The sequence below is a fragment of the Panthera uncia genome, assembly GCF_023721935.1.
Source record: "Panthera uncia isolate 11264 chromosome A1 unlocalized genomic scaffold, Puncia_PCG_1.0 HiC_scaffold_16, whole genome shotgun sequence".
Taxonomy (NCBI): domain Eukaryota; kingdom Metazoa; phylum Chordata; class Mammalia; order Carnivora; family Felidae; genus Panthera; species Panthera uncia.
Window position 1 is genome coordinate 21,733,872 of NW_026057576.1, and position 22,161 is coordinate 21,756,032.

General features: G+C 35.6%; 1 protein-coding gene across 5 annotated transcripts in view; it reads right to left on the reverse strand.

The window, feature by feature from the left end:
- The window catches only part of RB1 (RB transcriptional corepressor 1), a 191,534-nt gene that overhangs the window by 114,812 nt on the left and 54,561 nt on the right, over nt 1-22,161 (reverse strand). For all 5 annotated transcript variants that reach the window (XM_049646925.1, XM_049646924.1, XM_049646923.1 and 2 more), the window contains 4 exons: nt 12,625-12,740; nt 8,650-8,769; nt 2,087-2,125; nt 680-747 (listed from right to left, as the gene is read on the reverse strand). In XM_049646925.1, the coding sequence (XP_049502882.1) occupies nt 680-747; nt 2,087-2,125; nt 8,650-8,769; nt 12,625-12,668 (271 nt within the window). In that variant the 5' untranslated portion in view covers nt 12,669-12,740. The remainder of the gene's footprint in view (nt 1-679; nt 748-2,086; nt 2,126-8,649; nt 8,770-12,624; nt 12,741-22,161) is intronic.

Sequence of the window (22,161 nt, forward strand, 5' to 3'; positions counted from 1 at the left end):
CTGTAACAGAGAAGTGACAATAAACTTAGAATCCACCAAAACAGAGAAGTGAGAATAAACAAGTAATTTTAATTATAGAAGAGAATGTATGTGTTATAATCTTTGATAATGTTAATACGAAAATGCAAAAATCTTAAAGTAGGGAATGGGGAGGTAACAGGAAGAATGGTAATATTAGTGCTCTTTTCTTTCAAGCAGATTAATACCTTTAAATCGAAACACAAGGTAAAATTAAAAAGATTGTAACCTTAATTTTTTAATAATGTTTTATAATCTTAGAGAAATTATAACTGGAATGACAGTCTAATTTTAATGATAATTATTTCTAGGTAGGTTTTGGGTAATTTTTCTACACTTTTCTTTGCATTTTCTGTATTATTTGAATTATGTATTGTGACTGTATCATTTTTATAAAAACAGTAACATTATTCTTAAAAAAAAAAAAAAAAGGCAAGAAGGATAAAAGGATATTAGAAACAGAAATGAAATAAGACATTTCCAAAGCTGCTTCCAGTGCCATAATTACAAGAACTTGCTAAGAGTTCACAAGCCACACAGAGAATTGGGGAGTGGGGGGGCGGGAGTAACATTAAACTGAATAAAAAATTGAGCGTAGTCCAAAAGAATTATCAATTATTGCATTTGAAACATTCACATGGAACAAAAACAATGACTTTACCTTTAGCTAGTAAAAATGTGATCCAAGAAGCTTTTAGCACCAACATAGAGTTTATTTCAGTAGATAGCCTGGTAAACAAACAAAGCAGAAAAAAATTTTACACTGACAGTCTTCAACTATTTTTTTCCTTTTACTTATTTATTTTGAGAGAGAGAGAGTACATGCACACACAAGGTGTAGGTAGAGAGAGGCAGAGAGGGAGGGAGAATACTAAGCAGGCTTCACCAACAGTGTGGAGCAACTGAGACACCCAGGCACCTCTTCCTTCTTTTTAAATTACAGGCCTAAGTTGATTGATTGCGTAAGAGAATACAATCCATTTTAAATGTACAATTTACACATTAAGTCAATTTGCTTCAATTCAGTGAGTGGTTTTACCAATATTTATATTTAGCCCATGTACAAAATGTACAAAACACATTTTGTAAAGGAAATACTTAATATTTCAATTCTAATCGAAAAATATGCATAAAAAGTGGTATACTATGATGTACTTGGTTTCCAATTACTTAATACTTTCCTGCCCTTTGCTTTCTAATTAAAATCAACATTTAAGCAGAGAGAGGTTTGGGTGACTCTACTTTACTAATTTAACACTATGCTTTGATAACTTGTTGGTATTAACAACTGGAATAGATTAATTAATAAACATATAATTTCCCTTTATATCAATCATCTTCAATACCACTAGTTCAGTGGGGCAGAATATCTCATATACTACTCATACCATTTCCAAAGAAAATCTCTAGAGCTCTTACATGGGTATACTGTTGGAGCATGTACCATATACATTTAAAAAGATAATTTGGAAATTTTAATATACACTTCACATTTACTCTTACAAAAACACTATGCTTTTAGTCTTACTAAAGTTAAAAAAGGACCCTCAAAAAAGATTTAGCCAGTGAATACGCATTTTCCCCTGAGCAGGTGATATGTTGCACTGAATGAACTTCCACCCTATTAGTTCACCTTGCAGTAAAGGACATGTATTTCGTACCACTGTCTTTGTGAGAAGGTAAGTAATCTGCACAGAGTATAAATCTATGACCTTAATTTATGAGGTAGCATGCTATAATCTATCAAACTAACCCTGACATTAACATGTTTGGGATTATTCCAGAAAAATCTTTAAAAAAAAAAAAAAAAAAAGACAGGGGCAGCTGGGTGGCTCAATGGTGTCCAACTCTTGCTTTTAGCTCAGGTCACGATGTCATGGTTTGTCAGTTCGACCCCTACATTGGGCTCTGTGTTGACAGTGTAGAGCCTGCTTGGGATTTTTCTCCTTCCCTCTCTCTATGCTCCTCCCCTACTCATGCTGTCCTCTCTCTCTCAAAATAAATAAAATCTTTTAAAAAATAAATAAAAATAAAAGAAGATAAAAATAACATGCTAGGAAATACTTACAAACTGCCAGGTTGTGTCAAATATATATGTTCACATGTCCTAAAAGGAAATAATAATTATATTACCATTATGGCTTTTTTAAAAGTTACTTTTAAATTTTTTTCATAACTTAGAAATAAATTTTATCATGCTTTATTCATCTTATTTCCAGAAGTATACATCTTATTATTTTTCTTTTTATCCAGAAGTATACATTTTAAAGACAAAAAATTACAGCATTATTAAAAAATGTTAAAGTAGGTTTTTCCAATACATGACATTTCCACACATCACTGTTAATATTTAACTACAAAAGGACTGGATTCCTTATGGGCATTTGTAACTCAGAATGTATTTTGCAATTAAATCTTGATCTAGTTAGAATCTCAGATCAGGTCGTAAAAGTTTATTTAACTATTAGTCTCACTAAAATAACTCAACTTAACAGTACTATAAACCATGTTTTTTTAGGACAATGGTGGAGTAAAAATTTCCACAGACCTGTTTCCCAGTGTAGTAACTATAATTGGTTGAAATTATTTTAAAAATCATTTAAAGTCTCTGGAAATTCTCCTGAGGGAATACAGCAAAAAAGGAAACATTTGTTCATGAAAATCTACTAACTCTTGGTAAGAACAAAAATAGACTGGAATTCACAGCAAAACTCACTTCCTCCTCCTCTTTAGCTCAGCATCATAAAGCTCTACCCTGGGCAGGTACACCCAAGACACAGGACTCCCTCTCTCTGCAGTTCCCAGCCTAGGACTATCACTCTGGGAAAGGAAGGTGGCCAGAATTTCTAATCACCCCCAGCTTTGTATGCAGAAAGTCTATCCCAGGCAAGAGTAACTGGGAGGTCTAGGGCTCCCTTCCTCCACTTAGCTCCCACTCAAAGGGTGAAAGTTCTATTCCAGGCACAGCTGATCAAGAATACTGGGGCCTTGACTTCTTTTACCCCACTTAGTTCACAGTACAGAGGTTCCAGATATGAAAAGCAATCTGAGAAGATTAGGGGCTACCATGTTTTCTCAGTGCCCTACTCTTAAAGTGGAAATGACGTTCTAAGAGAAGAGGTGCACATTTCCCATTCTGACCTCACAGCAGTGGCAAAGTGATGCCCAGGAAAGAGGCAAGTCTTCAGAAAAAAGAGGTCTGAAGCTCTCTCCAAAGGAATTAACTTCATTTGGAACACAGTGTGGGAACTTTCAAGGCTAGGTGCCATTGAAAACAATGGAAATTTTGGTGGTGAGCATGTAAGAGGAGGCTAGCAATTGTATGAAAGCAACAAGCTGAATCCTAGACCACTTAGGAGAGAACCAGGGGAAGAAGGAGCTAAGAAGAGCTCAAAAAGAACAAGCCTCAAGGCTGACCTCAAAGACTATTTCTGAAAAGGGAGCCAAATTAATGAGATCAGACTGTGAAACAATTTGAGGCCCAGACATTGTCAAAAACAGCAAAATAATCATTCACCAATTAATGGAAGGTATATCAACAAAGTGGTTAACTTAACAAGAGAGATCAGGGGGAAAAAGACTGACAAAGAGAACCTCTTGAAAATGAGTCACCTCAGAGTGACTGTGCACATGTCCAATGGCTACACTGAAGGGCATTATCAAAGGCTGGACACTGTGGGACTAACATACTTCACTGAAATAACACAGCTAGGCCACTAACAAATGCAAAACGACAACAGAAAGCCCCACAACATAGGAGAATCAGTACCTAGACTTACTAGGGTGTTATCAAAATGTTCAGTTTTCAAGAATAAATGAAAATATGCAAAGAAATAGGAAAGTATGAACTCTACATGAGAAAAAAGCATGCAATAGAAATTGCATTAAAGAGAGCCCAGATGTCAGACTTAATAAAGACTTCAAAGGAGCTATTATAAATATATCCCCCCCAAAAATAAGTAAATAAATATATCCAGATAACTAAAAGAAATCATGCTTAAGGAACAAAGAAAGGTAGTCTGATATTGTCTCATCCAATAGAGAATATCAATAAAGAGATATTATTTTAAAAGAACCAAATGGAAATTTGAGTTGAAAAGTACAACAACCAAAATGAAAAATTCACTAGATAGGCTCAACAGATCTGACCTGACATAAGAAAGAAACACTAAACTTGAAGACAGACCAAAAGAGATTATGGTGTGTGAAGAACAAAGGGGGGGGGGGGGAAGAAAAATGAAGAGGTTCATATAAATGTGGGACACCAAAAAACACACCAATACATGTGTAATGGGAGTACCAGAAGTGGGTGGAGAGATAGGAGCAGAAAAAAAAAAATTTAAAGAAATAGCTGAAAACTTCCTGAATCTGATGAAAAAACATTAATTTACATACCCAAAACACATAAACTCCAAGAAGGATGAATGTAAAGGAATCCATACCCAGATATATGACAGTAAAGTGTTAAAAGACAAAGAGAAAAACAGGAAAAAGATGATACAGCATGTAGAAAGGAACCCAATAACATTAACAGCTGACTTCTCATGAAACAATGAAGATCAGAAGGCAGTAAGATTACATATTCAAAGTGCTGAAAGAAAAAAAATGTTAACCAAGAATCATATCCAGCAAAACTGTCAAGAGTGAAAATAATAAAAGAGACATTACCAAATAATAAAAGAGAATTTGTTGATAGCAGACTCATTAGAAATACTAAATACTAAATATTTCTCACAAGAAATACTAAAAGAAGTTCTTCAGGCTGAAAATAAGTAACACTAATTCATATCCACATGAAAAAACAAAGAGCACTGGAAAAGGTGAAATTATTGTGCTATAAAAGATGGTAATAACTGCGTATTTCTTCTCATAACTGATGTGAAAGCAACTGTATAACACGGTATGTATATAACTGTATTTTGGGGGCTATAACATAGAGAAATGTAATCTATTTGCACAAAAGAGGTGGGTGGGATCAAAGCTGTGTTGGAGTAAACAAATGACACTAGATGGTAAACTGAATCCATAGGAACAAATGAGGAGAACAAAAAATGGCTTAATAAGACAATTAATGTAACAAACTCTATAAATATACACTTGCTTTTCTCCATACTCTCAACTACTTTAAAAGACATACAACACAAATGTCTGTAAACTGATAAATAAAATGTGATAAAACCATACAGTGGAATATTGCTCCATAATAAATAGTAACAAAGTAGGGAAACATGCTACAACATGGATAATCCATGAAAACATGCTAAGTGAAAGAAGCCAGTCACCAAAAATATGTAAATAAAAAAATGTATATAGACAAAATTACTACCTTATAATAAAGAGTAGTTTATAATTACAAAAAGGACTTTTTGTAATTATAGAAAAGATGTTTAATGTCCAAAGCATTGTTTTAAACTGTAACTTAATGTAACTCCAACTAAAATGCTCTCATACAGTAAAAGATAATGCATTCAACATATGTCTGTGCTAATATGGTAGCCACAAGCACTTACAGCAAGCTACCGAACACCTGCAATGTGGCTAGTGCAAATGAAGTTGTGCTGTAAATGTGAATTATACACCAAAGTATTAAAAAATACTTAGTACAAGAAAAAGAATGTGAAATATTTCATTAATAACTTTTATATTGGTTTTATGTTTTATTAAAATATAACTCATATAGCATAAAGTTTATAATTCTAAAGTATATAAATTCAGTAATTTTAGTGTATTCACTTCGTTTTACAACCATCACTACTATCTAATTCCAGAATATTTCTATCGTCCCCCCAACCCCCCAAACAAACCCCCTATCTATTAGCAATACTCCTTGGCAATCACTAATTTACATTCTGTTTCTATGGATATGCCCATTTGGACACTTCATATAATGGAATATATGCTCTTTTGTGTCTGGCTTCTTTCACTTAGCTTAATGTTTTCAAGGTTCATCCATGTTGTAGTATCTAAAAGCACTTTATTCCCTTTAATAGCTGAACAATAAAATAATCTACCTTTGGTTATTATGAATAATGTTGCTATGAACATTTAGGCAAAAATTTTTGTGTGAATTATACATGTTGAAATGAGATATTTTGAAATATGTAAGTTAAATGAAATGTTAAAATTAATTTCACTTGTTTCTTTTTATTTTTGTCACATAGCTACTAGAGTATTTAAAATTCATGGCTTACATTATTATATTTCTCTATAATAGCATTAACAAAGCTAATATTAACTTTAAAAGCTACCATTTATTATGCACTTAATATGTGCTGGCAAGTGAGCTAACCGATAACATCGTCTTATTTAATTCTCCCAATTACCCTGTAAGGAAAATATTACTGGCTATATTTTAGACCGAAATTGATGTTTAGAGAAGTTAAGGAACTTTTCCTAACTCACACACTCAGTGACTAAATTAATATTCATACTTAGATCTTTTTCGTCATATTGCCATATATATATGCACACATACAGTCTGCTCTGAAATGAACAGGCTTTGATACCACAGTTAATTTTCCTAATTGCTCTTCAGAAAAAAGTACAAAGAAGATAGGAAAAAAACCTAACAATCCACTTATATAACTAGTTAATAAAAAAGGCCCAAGTGATCTGTTAAGGCCAGATCTGTCATTCCAGATCAAAATCATTCAATGACTCCATCCCCTGCAAGGCAAAGTCCAAGCTCACTATCAGTCTGAACCCTTCCTACCTTTCAGCCATCAGCAAAACAAAGTACATAATGCTACTGCTTTGCCTTTGTACACATGCTAATCACTCTGCCTGGGAAGTTCAGTCACAGTTCCTACACATTTTGCTTGGTGAATTTATCCTTAAGCCTTTTCAGATATTGCATTTTATAGTTTTTACTTGATCAAAAGTACCCTGCAATTACCCTTCTCACCCTTGAACATACACGACATTTGCCCACTATGTAATTTCTACTTCTCATATATAATCTTTTAAAAGAGAGCATCACATGCATTACTGCACTTATTTTTATTAAAGAATATAATTTATTTACTATAAGCTTCTTGATGATCATAGTGTCATAGATTTTATGTCCCCAGCACCTAACCTATAACTGAGGACTAACAGACACTTAGTTAATGCTTGTTGTAGTTTCTTAATTTATTTGCAATAAAATAAGCTGATAGCTAGCCTAAAGATTCTTAAAGTATATTCTACAAAACACTATTTCCAGGAGGTTTTAATTGATGTTAAATGCATATAAACAAATATTAGTAGTCTAATAAATTTAGGAAATGATGAATTCAACAGATTCCACATATTTTATTATATAGGACTTTTAAGAATCCTGAGTTGCCAGTGTACAGCGTGACTCTTTAAAGGGGATATAGTATATAAATTTTCCCAAATTGGGCGAGAAATATTTTTTTGTTTTAAAAACATTATGTGGAAGGGTGCTTGGGTGGCTCAGTCGGTTAAGCATCTGACTTCAGCTCAGGTCACGATCTCTTGGTCTGTGAGTTGGAGCCCTCCATCGGCTCTGTGCTGACAGCTCGGAGTATGGAGCCCGCTTCAGATTCTGTGTCTCCCTCTCTCTCTGCCCCTTCCCCACTCGTGCTCACTTGCTCTCTCTTGCTATCTCTCTCAAAAAGAAACAAACAATTAAAAATTTTTTAAACATTTGTGAAGGGGCATCTGGCTGACTCCATCAATAGAGCATGTGGCTCTTGCTCTTGGGGTCATGAGTTCAAGCCGCATATTGGGTATAGAGCTTACTTAAGGAAAAAAAAACCCAAAAAACAACAAACAGTGGAAAGTTTACTATGTTTATTACAGGCATTGGAGTCATCACTGTCTGCATTACCTCATTTAGTACATTAAAAAACCTAAGAGGATAGGCACCATTATCAATTCAGCTTACACACTAGAAAACTAAGCACTAAAGTTAGGTAACTAGCTTGTCCAAGATCACACAATACGTGTTGGAGCCCAAAGTAGAATACAACTTCCTTTACAACTTTTTATTTACCTAAAATATTAACTTTCATATTTTTTACCCAAGTGAAATGAGCCCCCAAGTGGACACAGCAACAGGCACATGCCAGATTTGGCATTGTATCCAGTGGCAGTGGGGACCTACATGAAGAGTGTATTAAAAACTCAACCCACATTTATCTGAATTTTATCTTTCTCCCCATTGAATAGTAATGAAAAGTCTTCTAAACCACCACTGAGAATACAAATCATAGCTTGGTAGTATACGTCAGGTACACCTACTGCATGCTTTCTCTTTCTAAACGAAATAACACCATTAGGAAGAAGTTTAAATGTTAAGGTCACTCTTCCATTGAGAACTAGAAGTCTTCTTCTGGCAGAGAAGGCTAAAGTGGGAACTAAGCTTAAAGTTCGTTAAAGCAAATGAGAAATATGAAAGGACCATATAACAATTTTGGAGGAAACATTCAGAATTGTGTATAACTGGATAAAAGAGAAAGCTAATAAGAACCAAAAAAAAAAAAAAAAAAAAAAAAAACTAATAGCAAAGGGGACAAATCTAAGGGGTAATATCCAACAATATTACTAAACAGAGTTCCCAGACGGAACCTAATCATGAACAGTAACATGAAAAATGGAGGTAATCCTAATAATATTTCTACTTACCTTTCCAATTTGCTGTAGAGTGCACACAATACCTTATACTTCTTCAACAGTCTTGACATAGCATTATCAACTTTGGTACTCGTATCAACTTCTTTTAGTAAATCAAAGAATTTGTAGACACTAAAAGAAAATAACAGAAAAAAGTGAATCTGTAACTGAAAAAATGTTTTATTTCATTTTCAAAGCAGAGACATTTCAATTAAAAAGTTTATTAGCTCTACACCAAATCACTATTATATTCTTTAGAAGGAATTACTTTTTACATTTTACTAGACTTTGAAGAGTAAAAATCAACTAGCTTCAACTTACACCCCTGTATCTGTATACCTATGCCTACATTTATTAATACAAAAACAAGGGTTATGACAGGCATATACATACATATTTATTTCCATACCTACCCATATGCTTTGAAAATCATAAGTTCACATCTATTTATCTAATTCCAACAAAAAACATGGTTTTTTGAACACATGGTTCATTCCAGTGTTTCCATTTCCATATTTATACCTCTTCTTTCACAGTGAGAAACCTAGGATCTACTTATCTTTATTTATTCATTTAGTCAACCCCCCCTGTATGTAACTACCTTCCATCTCCAAAGCTATCCCCTCTCCCATATGGGCACTCTCCTCTCCTGCTTAGACTGACTCCCCATTCTAGACTGCCCTCACCCCTCTACATGGACATCTTCCTCACCCTAGGAGACTGCGGACTCCCCTCCCATAACTGCCCTCACCTCACATGTGCCATGACTCTCTACACTGGCTTACTACACACCCTGCTTGGTCTCTGACACTGCACACCAAGCAGTCCAGATCATAATCCCCACCCCCAACCACAGCCATGTGAATGCCTTCCTTATCTCATTTGGACTCTAACATCCTTCTTGGACCCCGTGGCTCTACCCTATCACAGATGCACATACCTACTTTCTTCACTGCACCCCCCCCCCCAGTGGTTTTAGGACTGAATTGTTGGGGAAGGGAAAATAAAAACTGAATAAAATTTTTAAGTTGTTTAAATAATCTCTTTAAATCATTCTTTATTGTTTTCTATAAAAAATTAATCTATGTGAAATATTAACACGTTTTTCACCAATGAGAAACAGGGCACTAAAGACAGCAATCATCAACTGCACCTCACACACTCATTTCTAATCAAGATTGTCTAAGGAATTATACCAAAGCAGCTAAATGAACTAAAGGGTAGTCACCAGACCCACCCAAAGGCTGTCTGGCAACTAATGAATTACAGGTTTCATTCCAAAAATGGACTGGACCCCTCAGACACTTATCTTGAGAACTGTAAAAATAAAAGCTTCAGCTAATCAACAGAGGGCAAAAAACCCAAAAGAAGGTTATTAAAATCCTCAGGATATAGAAGGGACTGGGGCAGCCACAACAAGCTATGTGGAACAGCAAACAAAGAAGCAGAAATAATGTGGAGTAAATGATCATGATGCTGCTCAGAAAAGGGAATGGAGTAAATGTGTAGGTACCTCCAGAGAAAAAGAAATCAACCTCAGAACAGCATTTATTCATGAACCATTCTCCATGAAAATTCCAGTTTTTATGAGATATATGGCAATATCTATGGAGGACCGTGGAAACTGAATTGTTACTAGGGGTAACTTAATTGAGTATTCCTTCTGTAGCCCTTCTGTGAAGGAAAGAGAAGAGGAAAGGCTAGAGGGAGGAAAAGCAGGTATAAAAAGCCATAATTAAGACACACTGATCTGTAAGTAACTACATACTCTAGAGCAGTGCTCCATGAATTGGTACTGGTTTGTTATCCGTCCACAATTAAATAAGTACAGAAATTGAGGGTAAGCATATAAAAACTTTCACAATTTAATTTTATGCCTGCTAAATATAATAAAAATAAAAATATAAAATATAAAAATAAAAAATATTACTATAAGTTTTTCATTTCATTTTTTTTCGGTAATCAATTGACATTATATATTTTTAAATGTCAGTCCATGATATACTGAGGAAAAAAGCCCTTTACCAAAGCACATTTAAGAAGCAGTGGTCTAGATAACATTACTGGGTAGTTATTACAACAGAGAGATGCCCTAAGAAAAAGTTATAACAAGTCATTACTACATTTATTTTAGGGAGATTAGTTATGACATGCCCAATTATAAAACAGTGCTGCTTATGAATACTCAGGAAAAAAGTATAGGAAAACATTTGCCAGGAAAATTCTTTCATGTTAGAAATAAAAGATGTATTCACTTTTCTCTTTCATATTTATTTAGTAGTCTATAAATAGCTATGTAACACTGAATTGCAGCCATCTGTTTATCTTTCCCAGTGGACTGAGTTTCTTGAGGTCACAGACTATTTCTCACCTCCATATCATTAGAACCTAGCACAGTATCAGAGTGCCTAACAGTTGTTCCAGTTTTCTTTCTTTTTTTTGTAGGGGAAGGGCATGGAGGGGTGGTCTGTAGAAGGAAAGAACTCAAGACCTCAACAGTACCTATGGTCAAGTTGAGTCATGAATGCTGATTCTATAAACTGCTTACTTCTCTATTTGCTGTAAGCTATTTAATTCTCATATAAAGTAGCTAATAATTTTCACTTTACAGATGAGGAAACTGAGACTTAATAAAGCTAAGCAATCTGCTCCAAGTCATACAGCTTGTAAAACAACAGAGACCAGATTAAAACCTGCTCTGTCTCAACCAAAGCATCCATATTCTTTTCAATCCTCTAGGACAGATGAATCGTCTAGGTAGATGAAACATCTACCATGTAAATATACAAATGAATGTAGAAATTTACTTATATATTTAGATTATTTCTCAGTTATATAAAAATATTTTGATTTAGTGATTTTATTAATCAAGTTAAACTGAAATCTGAGCAGTAAACCAATTCTAATTCACCAGGTTAAATATGAACATACAGTATTATGCTGAGTGAAATAAGTCATTCAGAGAAGGACAGATATGATAGGTTTTCACTCATGTGATCTTGAGAAACTTAACAGAAGTCCATGGGGGAAGGGAAGGGGAAAAAAACAGAGAGGGAGGGAGGCAAACCACAAGAGACTCAAATACAGAAAACAAACTGAGGGTGAGGGCAAGGGGAAAATGGGTGATGGGCATTGAGGAGGGTACTTGTTGGGATGAGCACTGGGTGTTATATGTAAGCCAATTTGACAATAAATTATATTCATAAAAAATAATAAAAAATATACAAGGTCTTTGTTTCCACATTTTATTTGGAGGCAATAAGAAAAAGAGTTACTGAACAACACAGCAATTTATCTCATTTAAATAAAACACCAATTATGTTTAATTCTAGATGGTTTTATCCAAGAAAAAACATATACTACTACCTTTCTGGTAACATTATTTACTGTTACATTTTGTAAATACACTGCAAATGAAATGACTGGAAGTCCCACAAACTATCTGCTCAGGATACAGTTCAGAAGTTACTAGAAACAAATTAGTAAATGCTTCTTATAAGGCTTATAAACTCAACAACAAACATTAATTCCTAGAGCAACTATGGACACTCAGCTAAATTTCCAGTCTCAAAAAGCATATAATTATGCATATATTACATTAAGCAATCTTAAACGTTAATAAATCTTAGTTAAATTCCTTTAAGATAGACTTACAGTACTTTTGTAAGTTTTAATCTAATAAGTCTACATTACAAACCCTTGTTCTTTTTGTCCACTTCATCAAGAGCTACAACTAGGAAAGTTCTAGAGAGTTAGAACATGATGAAAAATTTCCCAGGACACAAACTGCAATATTCTTGAGAAAGTGCAACATAAATATACATTCATCAAGGCTTCATGAGAGAAAGTTCACTAGTTGACCTAAGTCCTTTAAAAGTTTTATTTAATTTCAACATTTCTCACTAGTTCTCTAAAGTCTGTTAAGAGGAAAGTTCAGAAAGACTTTTCTTTAATGGCAGAGGCCTATATTGATGTAAGAAATTTTACCTGGTTTCTATGTTTTTCTGTAGCTCAGTAAAGGTGAATGGCATCTCATCTAGGTCAACTGCTGCAATAAAGATACAGATTCCCCACAGTTCCTTTTTCCTTTGACTATAACCTTCCTGGGTACAAAAAAAAAAAAAAATTCAAATATTTCATTAATTATTCACACACTGGATACTATACTAAAATTATATGATGACTTTTTTTCTTACTCAATTTAACTTGCTTTTAAATTCTTATGATGGCATATAGTTGAGAGTATTTAATTCCACACTAATAAAAAATCTTTAATTTTATATTATAAAGCAAAAAATACTAGAAAGATCAAAAAGTTAAATTATAACTTACTGTGAAAAATTGAGGGGTCATTTCTCTAAAGCAAATATTTTCATTTTTCAATAATCCAATGTCATCAGAGCCAACTTAAAAGATTTGAGTTCATAACAATTTTTTTTTTTAAAAAGAAGCCTACTTTCTTGAATATCTTCATTTTGCTCTGATACACTTAATTTTTTTTTACCAATCTACTGACTCAAGTATTTTGTAACCTCATGAAATTCATATCTCTCAGTGCCATAATTGCCTCCTTTGTAAAATGGAAATAATAATACATATCTCACTTGGTAAGAATTAAGTGAGAGTATACATCTAAAGCCCTTAGAATAATGCCTGGCATATAATTAGTACCTGATGAGTGATGGCTATGATTATCATTAGAATACTTTTTCCCTTAAAAATATGTATCTCTTTCTAAATATGTAAGTTTTATAGGTAAAACTTGATTACATTAGATTGCAAACAAAAGAAATACCAAATTAGCTGATATTCTATTACACAACTGGAACAATTTGCTTACTCTCAATCGAAGGTTACAACAGAGCTGAAAAGTTTATGATGAAATTTTACATTGTTTTGAAATCTCAGTTACATATAAACTTTAGGAAAAGAATTGTTCTGGATTATCAAATTTTAATAATAAAAACATATTATCTAACTCTAAACTTTTCCTTAATTTTAGCTACATGGAAAACAAATATTTTAAGTTTTGTTTTAATTACAGTATAGTTAACATACAGTGGTATATTAGTTTCATGTGTACAATACAAGGATTCAACAATTCCATATATCACCCAATGCTCATCAAGACAAGTACACTCCTTAATCTCCATCACCTTTTTAACCCATCCCCTCACCTCCCTTCTGGTAACGATCAGTTTGTTCTCTATAGTTAAGAGTCTATTTCTTCATGTGTCTTTTCTTTTCTTTGCTGTTTGTTTCTTAAATTCCACAATATGCAGCAATCTGTTGCATTTCTATACAAATATCTTAAAACTTACAACTATACACCCACTAGAATGGTTAAATTAAAAAGACTGACGATATGGTTGAGATGACAAATGGTTGGTAAGGATGTAGAGCAAGGAATACTCAAATACTGCTGGTGATCATGTAAAATGGTACAACCATTTTGAAAAACAAGTTTGGCAAGCTCTTATAAAGTTAAGTATATACTTTCCATAACACTTATCAATACCACTCCCAGGTATTTATACCCAAGAGAAATGGAAACTTTGTACATAAATGTTAATAACAGCTTCAATTATAAAAACCAAAAACTAGAAAATGTCCCAATATCCAAAAACTGGTGAACAGATAAACTGTGGTACAACCATACAATGGAATGTTATTCAGCAATAAAAAGGAAAAGTACTGGGGCGCCCGGGTGGCTCAGTCAGTTAAGCATCCGACTTTGGCTCAGGTCAAGATTTCACAGTTCGTAGGTTTGAGCCCTGCGTTGGGCTCTGTGCTGACAGCTCAGAGCCTGGAGCATGTTTCAGTTTCTGTGTTTCCCTCTCTCTCTGTCCCTCCTCCATGCATGCTCTGTCTCTCAATCTCTCTCTCAAAAATAAATAAAACATAAAAAAATGTTTTTAATAAAAAAGGAAAAGTACTAATAAACACAACATAAACCTCAAAATTATCACATGAAAAAAAGAAGCCAGAGAAAAAAGGGTAAATCCTATATACTGTTCTTCCTTTCCTACAAAACTCTAGAAAAGGAAAAATTAATTTTTAATGGCAAAAAGTACATCAGTGGCTGCCTTGGGACAGGAGTGGAGGTGTTAGACAACAAAGGAAAGGAGAAAACTTTCTGGACCAAAAATTTCTATACTTTAATTGATGGTGGTAATTACATGGTTGAGTGCATTTATCAAGATTTATTGGGGCGCCTGGGTGGCTCAGTCAGTTAAGCATCCAACTTTGGCTCAGGTCAGGATCTCACAGTCCGTGGGTTTAAGCCCCGTGTCAGGCTCTCTGTTGTCAGCTCAGAGCCTGGAGCCTGCTTCAGATTCTGTGTCTCCCTCCCTCTCTCTCTGCCCTTTCCCTCACTTGTGCTCGCTCGCTCTCTCTCTCTCTCTCTCTCTCTCAAAATAATAAGTAAACATTTAAAAAATTAAAAAAAAAACAAAACTTAGGAGACAGAGTCAACATGGCAGAGAAGCAGGGGGACGGGAAGGTCCCCCGCCCCTCAAACACAGGAGTATTGAGGCCAGAAGATTTGGAATTCCAGGAATCTAGGCTACAGAGTGACAGAAACATCTCCAGGGGCCAACAGATACAACTTGGCAAGCTATAAGTGGGTGATTATGAACTGGGAGAGATAAAACAGGAGGCATAGGCACAGAAGAGAAGGATCTCCTTCTGTGGAGAGACAAAAGGAAGAGACAGAGAGGCTGTGGAAGCGTAGGATTATGTTTGGACAAGAGAAAAACCTCTCTGGACCATAGTCCAGGGAATGGAAAAAACAGAAAGAACCAATGTCTAACTTGCAAACAGCCTTAGAAGTGACAATCCAGGGTTACAGGACTTTCTCCAGACCAGGGCCTGCTGCCTTGTACATGCACCTGGTGGAGAAGGGGAGCCACCCCAGGCTCAGGAGCAAGCTCAGAGGCACAAAGACAGCAGTCCCCTCCCTTGGGTGTTGTGGGAAGAAGTATATAGCCACTCCAAGGACAAAAGACCTGCCAGCCAGAGGCCCTTTGTTGGCAGGGTAGAGTGGCACTACCCTGGAATGGGGGCGGGCAGAGTGGGATCCTTTAGGACATTGGGGTTTGAATCCCAGCCAAGTGCCTGGAAGGCACAGAAGACTGTGGAGCAAGACAAACCACCTGCTCATGCCCAGGCAGCACTGTGAGGACAGCCTGAAGAGAGTGGTATGGGATAGCCCATCCAGGGAGTAGAGACTGGGTTGTCGCCATTTTTATCCCCATCACCAACAAGGTTGGGCTTCAGGGAACAAAACAGCAGGCCCAGAGTGGAGGCAGGACCCACCTACACCAAGCCACGCCCCTCCCCCTTTGTATCTGGTAACTGCTATCTACCTAAGCAAGACTGACACTGACCGAACCAGACAGCCCCTCCTCCAGACCAGCACAGCCACTGGTTTCAAGGAACCATCAGATATTGGTCCAGCAGTGTTGCATTTTCTGATTGGATTCATGGTCAATTTTTTCTTTCTTTTCTTCCTCTTATTTCTTCCCTTTTCTATTCTGGTTATTGGTTTAAGCAGACGTTTTTAATCTAGTCTTTTCATATCTCTTCTGTATCTCTTTTTTCCTTATTTTCCCCTTTCTCTCTCTGTAGTAAGCCATATAGTTTCTCTGATTCTCTGTCTGGTCATTTTTTTTTTTTTTCTTTTCTTTATACCACACCCCTGTCATTTCTTTGTATGGGATAAGGCTTCTTCTACCACCATGCCTTTTAAAATTTTTTCCAGGGTTATTTCAAAGAACAAATCAAAGTATACCTGGTGGAAGGTCCAAACCACCATTACAAGTAGGGAGATAGAGCAACCAGAGTCACAATAACAGAGAGCACACAACACACTCCAAAAACACATCCTGAATGACCAGGCCCTGGACAGTGTATGACCCCTTTTTAATATAGTAGTGCTCGTAGGTGAAGGACCCTTAACAAGCTATTAAAACACTTAAAGGGCAGAAAACTAGCTAAAATGATGAAATGGAAGAATTCCCTCAAAAGAAATTTCAGGAAGAAATGACAGAGAATTTCTCAAAACAGATATAAACAATATATCTGATAAAGAATTTGGAATGATAGTCATAAGATTAATAGCTGGGCTTGAAAAAGCCAGTAAGACAGCAGAGAATCTATTGCTGCAGAGATCAAGGAACTAAGAAATAGTCACAACAAATTAAGAAATGGTATATATGAGGTGCACAATAAAGTAGATGCAGTGACAGCAAGGACAGAGGAAGCAGAGGGGAGAATAAGTGAAATAGAAGATAAAATTATGGAAAGTGATGAAGCCAAGAAAAAGATAAGAAAATACCAGACTATGAGGGGAGAATTAGAAAACTAAGTGCTTCAATGAAATGTACTAATATCCATATCATACGAGTTCCAGAAGAAGAGAAAGAGAAAGGGGCAGAAGGTTTACTTGAACAAATTGTAACTGAGAACTTCCCTAATCTGAGGAAGGAAGCAGACATCCAAATCCAGGAGGCACAGAAAACTCCCTTCAGATTCAACAAGAATAGGTCTTCACCATGGCATATCAGAGTGAAACTGGCAAAATACAAAGATAAAGAGAGAATTCTGAAAGCAGCTAGGGACAAACAGGCCTTAACCTACAAGGGTAGACACATTAGGGTACTAGCAGACCTGTCCACTGAAACCTGACATGCAAGATGGGAGGGGCAGGAAATATTCAATGTGATAAATAGGAAAAATATGCAGCCAAGAATCATTTATCTGGCAAGGCGGTCATTCAGAATAGAAGGAGAGATAAAGGCTTTCCCAGACAAACAAAAACTGAAGGAGTTCATGACCACTAAACCAGCTGTGCAAGACATGCTAAGGGGGACTATGTGAGTGGAATGCTGTAAAGACTACAAAGGACCAGAGCTATCACTACAAGCATAAAACCTACAGATAGCACAATGACATTAAATTTGCATCTTTCAATAATAACTCTAACTGTAAATGGACTAAATGCCCCAATCAAAAGACACAGGTATCAGAATGGGTAAAAAACTACGATGCATCTATATGCTATCCACAAGAGACTCACTTTAGACATGAGGACACCTTCAGATTGAAAGTGAGGGGATGGAGAACCATCTATCATGCTACTGGAAGTCAAAAGAAAAGCTGGAGTAGCCATACTTATATCAGACAAACTAGGTTTTAAACTAAAGGCTGTAACAAGAGATGAAGAAGGGCATTATATCATAATTACAGGGACTATCCATCAAGAAGAGCTAACAATTATAAATGTTTATGTCCCCAACTTGAGAGAACCCAAATACATAAATCTATCACAAACATAAGCAATCTTATTGATAAGAATGCGGTATTTGCAAGGGACTTTAAAACTCCACTTATAACAATGGACAGATCATATAGGCAGAAAATCAATAAAGAAACAATGGGCTTGAATGATACACTGGACCAGATGGACTTGACAGATACATTCAGAACTTCTCATCCAAAAGCAGCAAAATACACATTCTTCTCAAGTGCACACGGAACATTCTCCAAGATAGATCACATACTGAGTCACAAAACAGCCCTCAATAAATAAAAGAATTGAGATCATACCATGCATATTTTCAGATCACAATGCTATGAATCTTGAAATCAACCACAAGAAAGAATTTGGAAAGCCTCCAAATGCATGGAGGTTAAAGAACATCCTACTAAAGAATGAACAAGTCAACCAGGCAATTAAAGAAGAAATTAAAAAACAAATGGAAGCAAATGAAAATGAAAACACAACAGTCCAAACCCTTTGGGATGCAGCAAAAACAGTCCTAAGAGGAAAATACATTGCAATCCAGGCCTATCTCAAAAACAAGAAAAATGCTGAATACAAAACCTAACCTCACACCTAAAAGAACTAGAAACATAGCAGCAAAGAAACCCCAAAATGAGCAGAAGATAAATAATAAAGATTAGAGCAGAAATAAACAATACAGAATTCTAAAAAAAAACTCAATGAATCTAAGAACTGATATTTTGAAAGAATAAACAATATTAATAAACCCCTAGCCAGACTTCTCAAAAACTGAGAGAACCCAAATAGATAAAACCACGAATGAAAGAGGAGAAATCACAACCAACATCACAGAAATACAGTTAGGAGACAATACTATGAAAAATTATATGCCAATAAACTGGACAACCTGGAAGAAATGGATAAATTCCTAGACACCCACACACTACCAAAAGTCAAACAGAAAGAAATAGAAAATTTGAACAGACCCATACCAGCAAAGAAATTGAATCAGTTATCAAAAATCTCCCAACAAGTAAGAGTCCTGGACCAGATGGCTTCCCAGGGGAATTCTACCAGACATTTAAAGCCCAGTTAATACCTATTCTTCTCAAGCTGTTCCATAAAATAGAAACAGAAAGCTTCCAGACTCATTCTATGAAGCCAGCATTACCTTGATTCCCAAATCAGAGACCCCACTAAAAAGGAGAATTACAGGCTGAACCTGGATACAAAAATTATTAACAAGATACCAGCAAATCAAATTCAACAGTATATTATTGGAGAATATAAGAATTATTCTCCATGATCAAGTGGGATTCATTCCTGAGCTGCAGGGCTGATTCAATATTCACAAATCAACCAATGTGATACATCACATTAATAGAAAAAAGGATAAAAGGGGTGCCTGGGTGGTGCAGTCGGTTGAGCGTCCGACTTCAGCCAGGTCACGATCTCGCGGTCCGTGAGTTCGAGCCCCGCGTCGGGCTCTGGGCTGATGGCTCGGAGCCTGGAGCCTGTTTCCGATTCTGTGTCTCCCTCTCTCTCTGCCCCTCCCCCGTTCATGCTCTGTCTCTCTCTGTCCCAAAAATAAAAATTAAAAAAAAAAGTTGGAAAAAAAAAGTTAAAAAAAAAAAAAGAAAAAAGGATAAAAGCCATATGATCCTGTCAATAGATGCAGAAAAAACATCTTAAAAAATACAGCATCCTTTCTTAATAAAAACCCTCAAGAAAGTTGGGATAGAAGGAACATAACTTAACATCATAAAAGCTCTATATGAAAAGCCCACAGCTAATATCATCCGCAATGGAGAAAAATTGAGAGCTTTCCCCCCTGAGATCAGGAACACTACAGGGATGTCCACTCTCACCACTGTTGTTTAACACAGTATTGGAAGTCCTAGCCTCAACAATCAGAAAACAAAATGAAACAAAAGGCATCCAAATTTGCAAAGAAGTAAAACTTTCACTATTTGCAGATGACATGATACTATACATGGAAAACCTGAAAGACTCCACCAAAAAACTGGTGGAATGGAAACATGAATCTATTAGCAAAGTCGCAGGATACAAAAATCAATGTACAGAAATCGGTTGCATTTCTATGCACCAATAATGAAGCAACAGAATAAAAAAAAAAAAAAATCAAGAAATTGATCCCATTTACAACTGCACCAAGCACCATAAAATACCTAGGAATAAACCTAACTAAAGATGTAAAAGATCTACATGCTTGAAACTATAGAAAACTTATGAAAGAAATTGAAAACGACACAAAGAAATGAAAAACATTCCAGGCTCATGGATTGGAAGAATAAATATTGTTAAAATGTCAATACTACCCAAAGCAATCTATTCATTCATCGCAATCTCAATCAAAATTGCACCAACATTCTTCTCAGAGCTAGAACAAACAATCCTAAAATCTATATGGAGCCACAAAAGACCCCAAACAGCCAAAAAGCCAAACCCCAACATTTCAAAGTAATGTTGAAAAAGAGAAACAAAGTGGGAGGCATGACAATCCCAGACTTTAGCCTCTACTACAAAGCTGTACTCATCAAGACAGTACGGTATTGGTACAAACACAGACACACAGACCAAGGGAATAGAGAACCCAGAATTGGACCACAAATGTATGGCCAACTAATTTTTGACAAAGAAAGAATATCCAATGGAAAAAAGACCGTCTCTTTAGCAATTGGTACTGGGAGAACTGGACAGCAACATGTAAAAGAATGAAACTGGACTACTTCCTTACACTATACACAAAAATAAACTCAAAATGGATGAAGGACCTGAATGTGAGACAAGAAACCATCAAAACCCTAGAGGAGAAAACAGACAACAACCTCTCTGACCTCAGCTGCAATAACTTTTTAGTCGACAGTTCTCCAAAAGCAAGGGAAATAAAAGCAAAAATGAACTACTGGGACCTCATCAAGATAAAAAGCTTATGAGCTTTTTATTTAGTCAGTAAGAAAATTTAGTCAGCAAGAAAGTGCTAAATTTATACAAAGCAGGAAAGAGAAAAATTAGGAATATTGAGAAACCATTAAGATATTAAAACTTTAATTACACATTATAGTTTAAATTAAAATCTACAATCAACACTTGAAGAGGCTACCTATTAGTAGCATTTAGTTCACTTGAACCACCCAAATGATAGCCCCCAATTGATGACTTCAACTTGCTGCTTTAAAATGCACTAACTTACAAAAGAGCTCCACCAAGTGGTAAAAGAAATCATCTTGGACGCATTAGAAAATTACTATTCATGCTGTCACAACTTAACTAACATGAATTTAAATTCAATTTTAAAACTTAAAAATACTATTATCTCTAATTTTCACTTTTTAAAATATTAGCCACAACCAAGATGAAAATAAGCCTGAAAAACTTAACAGAAGACCACGGAGAAGGAAAAAAAAAAAAAAAGTAGAGAGGGAGACAGCCAAACCATAAGAGACTCTTAAAAACTGAGAATAAACTGAGGGTTGATGGGGGGTGGGAGGGAGGGGTGGGTGATGGGCACTGAAGAGGGCACCTGTTGGGGATAAGCACTGGGTGTTGTGTGGAAACCAATTTGACAATAAATTTCATAGTTAAAAAACTCAAAAAAAAAAAGCCATTAAAAACATGCTTTTTAACTCTGGGTCAAAAGGACAGACACATCCTTACACTTGATTCACAGGACTGAAATGAGTGACTAGCAACAAGGTTACAAATTAAATGTATTACAGGAATGTATTACAGGAATATATTAGAGGAATAGAGGGGGTAAGAGCTGTCTTTATCTTCTACTCTTGGATTTCTTCCTCACCAAGACTGTATGTAGGAACCAAAGGGATAACAGACTAATATGCCAGAAAATCCCACCTCCCTCACTTGTGTAATACTGGCTGACAGCAGTCAGCATTAAGGACAATTCTTCAATGTGCTCAGAAGAAGCAGAAATTAAGAGTGACACAGCCAAGAAGATGAATATAAAAGCTAACCTTACTTGCACTCAATCACATTTTTGATACAACACACAGCTGAATCAGCCATCCAGTTACACAATGCCCTTGTGAGAGAGAATTGACTCTACTCCAGGAAAAGTAAGTACCTAGCAAGTTCAGATTTGCCTGGCCCACTGCCCAAGAGACGGGGTTCCCTCCATTAAGAACTTCCACAGAACTCAGTGGATAGCACTACCCAAGCACTTAATAGAACTGTGATTTACTTGTTTTTATTTGTCC